The 4,992-nt window shown below is 60.0% G+C and overlaps 1 protein-coding gene across 6 annotated transcripts in view; it reads right to left on the bottom strand.

The window, feature by feature from the left end:
* The window catches only part of LOC138819627 (arylsulfatase L-like), a 13,058-nt gene extending 8,280 nt beyond the window's left edge, over nucleotides 1-4,778 (bottom strand). For 2 of the 6 annotated variants that reach the window (XM_070011112.1, XM_070011117.1), the window contains exons 1-3: nucleotides 3,751-4,778; nucleotides 1,670-1,716; nucleotides 908-1,072 (exon numbers count right to left, since the gene is read on the bottom strand). In XM_070011112.1, the coding sequence (XP_069867213.1) occupies nucleotides 908-1,072; nucleotides 1,670-1,716; nucleotides 3,751-3,929 (391 nt within the window). In that variant the 5' untranslated portion in view covers nucleotides 3,930-4,778. The other 4 variants (XM_070011115.1, XM_070011116.1, XM_070011114.1 and 1 more) reach the window with 3 other exon arrangements.
* Nucleotides 4,779-4,992: the final 214 nt, after the last annotated feature.

Here is a 4,992-nt window from a genome sequence, read left to right as displayed (position 1 = left end):
ATCCGAGGACCTGACATCTAACATCCGGGGTACTAACATCTAACATCCAGGGACCTGATCTCCAACATCCGGAGCACTAACATCTAACATCCGGGAACCAGATTTCCCACATCCGGGGCATTAAGGTCTAACATCCGTGGACCTGTCCTCCAACATCCGGGGCACTAACATCCCACATCCGGGGATCTGATATCCAACATCCGGGGTACTAATATCTAACATCCGGGGACCTGATATCCAACATCCGGGACACTAAGATCTAACATCCAGGCACCTGGGCTCCTACATCCGGAGGAATAAGATCCAACATCCGGAGTCTGAGCTACAACATCTGGTGTCCTAATATCTAACATCCGGGGACCTGAGCTCCCACATTCGGGGCACTAACCTCCAACATCTGGGGACCTGAACTCCTACATCCGGAGCACTGAAGTCTAATATCTGGGGACATGATCTCCCACATCCGGGGTACTAAGATTTAACATCCCGGGACCTGATATCCAACATCCGGGGCACTAAGATCCAACATCTGGGGACCTAGTCTCCAACATCCGGGGTACTAACATCCAACATCCGGGGTACTAACATCCAACATCCGGGGAACCTGATTTCCCACATCGGGGGTATTAAGATTTAACATCCGGGGACCTGATATCCAACATCCGGGGACCTGGTCTCAAATCCGGGGTACTAACATGTAACATCCGGGGACCTGATATCCAACATCCGGGGCACTAAGATCCAACATCCGGGGATTTGATATCCAACATCCACAATACTAACATCCAACATCCGGGGAACTGAGTTACTAGATGTCTATACAGTTCTCCTGGTGGAACATCCAGGGATCTGAGCTCCCACATCTGGGTAACTAAGGCCCCACATCCGGGCCTCCCCCTCTGCTCACCGCAGGCTGCGGTTCCCGAAGCTGCCCAGGTCGCCCAGGCCCAGGTCGTCGGCCAAGAGCAGCAGGAAGTTGGGGCGCGAGGGGGCGATGCCTGCGCAGGGGCCAGGAGGGAGGAGGAGGAGGAGGAGGAAGGCGAGGGGTGGGGCTGCACAGCCGCTGTGCGACCTGAGGAGGAGAGAGAGGAGGAGGAGGGGTGGATGGGTGGATGGATGGGAGGATGGATGGATGGATAGGTGTATGGGTGGATGGATGGATGGATGGATGGGTGAATGGATGGGTGGATGGATGGATGGATGGATGGGTGGATGGATGGATGGATGGATGGATGGATGGATGGATGGGTGAATGGATGGGTGGATGGATGGATGGTTGGATGGATGAGTGGATGGGTGGATGGATGGATGGGTGGATGGGTGGATGGGTGGATGGATGGGTGGGTGGGTGTATGGATGGATGGATGGGTGAATGGATGGGTGGGTGGATGGATGGATGGATGGGTGGGTGGATGGATGGATGGATGGATGGATGAATACGTGGATGGATGGATCGGTGGATGAATAGGGGGATGGATGGATGGGGATATGGATGGATTGATGGATGGGTGGGTGAATGGATGGATGGATGGATGGATGGGTGGGTGGATGGATGTTTGGGTGGATGGATGGATGGAGGGTGGATGGGTGGTTGGATGGGTGGATGGATGGATGGGTGGATGGGAAGAGGGATGGAAGGACGCCCCCTCCCTCCAGGCCCTCTCCTGACCAACATGGCGTCCAGGATCGCGTCCTTCCCATGATGCTCCCCGTTTCCTGGAAGAGAAGGCCAGAAGCAGGAAGTGGGGAAGAGCTGAGGAACATCCGGCCACCCCAGGGCCAGGCTGCTGTTGTCCCCACCAGTACATCAGCCCCTCACCTCGTCTTTCCAGGCCTGTGGCGGGGCCCTGCAGCCCCCACCCCGAGGCATGGTGGGACATGCGGGGGGGCTCCAAAAAGCAATCCAAGCCCCCCCACCCCGGGTCCCCACACCTCTCCCCATGTTCCCCAGAGGACGAACTCACATCCACAGTTCTCTGCCATCAGTGCCTGGGCCTGCTGCTCTCCCTGCCAGCCAGGAAGCTCGCAGGACTCAAATGTCCACGTCACTCCAGCAGCCAGAACTCCACAACCCCCCTCCTAAATAAAAGTCCCCTTGTTCCTTGGAAAGCACCACATCTCCCCCTCCAAAATAAAAGTCCCCTTTGTTCCCTAGAAAGGAACAGGATTGGTGCTGAAGGGGAAGGAGGGGAAGGAAGGAAAAAGCCCGGAGTTGCTGGGCTGGGCGCCAAGAAATTGCCAGACCTGTCAGAGGCAGGAGGAAGGGGAGAAGGGTAACCTCGAGAACTACATGGAGGGCTGCAATAAGAGTCAGGACCGTCAGGGAGCGTGGCCTGTGCCCAGGGGGCGTGGTCTGCGCTCAGTAGGGTGTGGCCAGAGCTCAGGAGGGCGTGGCCTGGGCTGGGGAGGAAGTGAGGGACTCAGGAGGGCGTGGCCTGTGCTGGGAATGTAGTGAGGGTCCCAGAAGGGCGTGGCCTGTGCTAGGAGCGGAAATGAGGGCGTGGCCTGTGCTGGGCGGAATTGAGGGTCTCAGGAGGGCGTGGTCTGTGCTCAGGAGGGCGTGGTCTGTGCTGGGGAGGAAATGAAGGTCTCAGGAGGGCGTTGCCTGTGCTGGGATGGAAGTGAGGGACTCAGGAGGGCGTGGCCTCAGCTGGAGCTAAACTGAGGGTCTCAGGAGGGAGTGGTCTGCAATGAGGCGGAAGTGAGGGTCTCAGGAGGGTGTGGCCTGCAACAAGGAGGAAGTGAGGGACCTATGTGGGCGTGGCCTGCGCTGGGGCGGAAGTGAGGGTCTCAGGAGGGCGTGGCCTGTGTTGGGAAGGAAGTGAAGGTCTCAGGAGGGCGTGGCCTGTGCTGGGAATGTAGTGAGGGCCCCAGGAGGGTGTGGCCTGCGCTAGGAGCGGAATTGAGAGTGTGGCCTGTGCTGGGCGGAAATGAGGGTCTCAGGAGGTCCTGGCCTGTGCTGGGGCAGAAGTGAGGGTTTCAGGAGGGCGTGGCCTGCGCTGGGGTGGAAGTGAGGAAGAATTCCATCCAGAAGCAGCACGGCTGCTTTATTGCTCGAGTCTGGGAAAGGACCCCAACGGCCCAAAGCGCAGCTGGAGCCCGGGGCCAAGGTGTGGAGCGCCCGCTCCGCCCACATCCAGGTTCCACCTCTCACATCTGGGTCTCAACCCCTCACATCCGGGTCCAAACCCCTCACATCCAGGTCCAAACCCCTCACATCCGGGTCCTGGCGCCTGCCAGTGGACCTGGAGATAAGTGACATCCTGGTACTCGCCTCCACGTCTGGCTTCCCGGACCTGGAGATCCCTAACATCTGGGTACTCACCACACATCCAGGTTCACGGACCTGGAGGTCCCTAACATCTGGGTACTCACCCCACATCCAGGTTCATGGACCTGGAGGTCCCTAACATCCGAGTACCCAGCCCACATCCAGGTTGACGGACCTGGAGTCCCTAAGATCCGAGTACCCAGCCCACATCCGGGTTCACGGACCTGGAGGTCCCTAACATTTGGGTAGTTCTCATTCCACATGTCGGTCTTGGACCCTCAGTGTATGTGGAGGGACCTGACATCCGGGATCCCCACGTCACATCCGGGTCCTAGACCCTGTCAGTGGAAGGAGAGGAGCGTGACATCCGGGACTCCACATGCCACAGCCAGGCCTGTGCGTGTGATATCCGGGTCGCGCCCAGCACACATCCGGGTCCCTGCCACAGTCCACATCCGGGTTAATGGACGTGGACTTACATAACGTCCGGGTTCCCCATGCAACATCCGGGTCCTGGCCCCTCAGTGGACCTGGAGATAGGTGACATCCGGGTCCCCCAGTCCACATCCGGGTCCTGGCCCCTCAGTGGACCTAAGATAAGTGACATCCGGGTCCCTGACGCCACATCCAGGTGAGTGGACATGGAGGAGGGTGACATCCGGGTCCCCCAGTCCACATCCGGGTCCTAGCCCTTCAGTGGACCTGGAGATAAGTGACATCTGGGCTCCCCAGGCCACATCTGGGTCAGTGAACACGAATGAGGGTGACATCCGGGTCCCTCCCAGTCCACATCTGGGTACTGGCCCCTCAGTGGACATGAAGGAAGGTGACATCCGGGTCCCTCCTCGTCCACATCCGGGTCTTGACCCATCAGTGCATCTGGAGGAAAGTGACATCCGGTTCCTCCATGCCACATCCGGGTCAGTGGACATGGAAGAAAGTGACATCCGGGTCCCTTCTAGTCCACATCCGGGTCCTGGCCCCTCAGTCAGTGGACCCGGAGATAGGTGACATCCGGTCTTTCCCAGTCCACATCTGGGTCCCTCCCAGTCCACATCCGGGTCCTAGCCTCTCCATGGCCTCTGGTCGGACCGCAGCTTCTGTACAACACGCACAGGTTTGGAGCCCCACATCCGGGCATCTTCCGGCTGGGGTGCAGGAGTCTTGCTGGAGCTGGATATCAGGGTCTCACGCGATTTCCCGGCAACTGAACCCAGCGGCCTAGAGGCAGGAATGAAGCCCCACATCCGGGTCTTCTTGGTCTGTTGCCTGGCAACCAAACGCAGAGGCCTAGACGCTGCAGTGGAGCCCAAAGTCCTGGTATCTTTACTTGGTTGCCCGGCAACCGAACGCCGCGGCCTAGTGGCAGGAATGAAGGCTCACATCCGGGTCTCCTCAGTCCGTCGCCCTGCCATGGCACCCAGCGGCCTAGTGGCGGGAATGAAGCTGAACATCCTGGTCTCCGGCGCGCGGGGGGCGTGTCCGGGCGGCGCCCCGGGGCGGGCGCGGCAGACGTAGGCGCCGCGGTCGCGCTCGGAGGCGGCGCGCACCTCCAGGCTGCCGTCAGCGCCCAGCGTGAAGCGGCCTCGCCTCTGCGGCCCACGAAGCACCAGCCCACCGGGCAGGTGCCAGGACACCGGAAGCATGGAGGTGGGGCAGCGCAGCCGGAAGCTGCCACTCAGCGCCACACGCAGCGCCGCTCCTGACGCCGCCCCAGGGAG

This window comes from Dipodomys merriami, unplaced genomic scaffold (genome assembly GCF_024711535.1).
Source record: "Dipodomys merriami isolate MVZ:Mamm:240054 unplaced genomic scaffold, mDipMer1.0.p SCAF_801, whole genome shotgun sequence".
Lineage (NCBI taxonomy): Eukaryota > Metazoa > Chordata > Mammalia > Rodentia > Heteromyidae > Dipodomys > Dipodomys merriami.
Note: the sequence above shows the minus strand (reverse complement) of the source record. Positions and strands in the feature narration are given on the sequence as shown.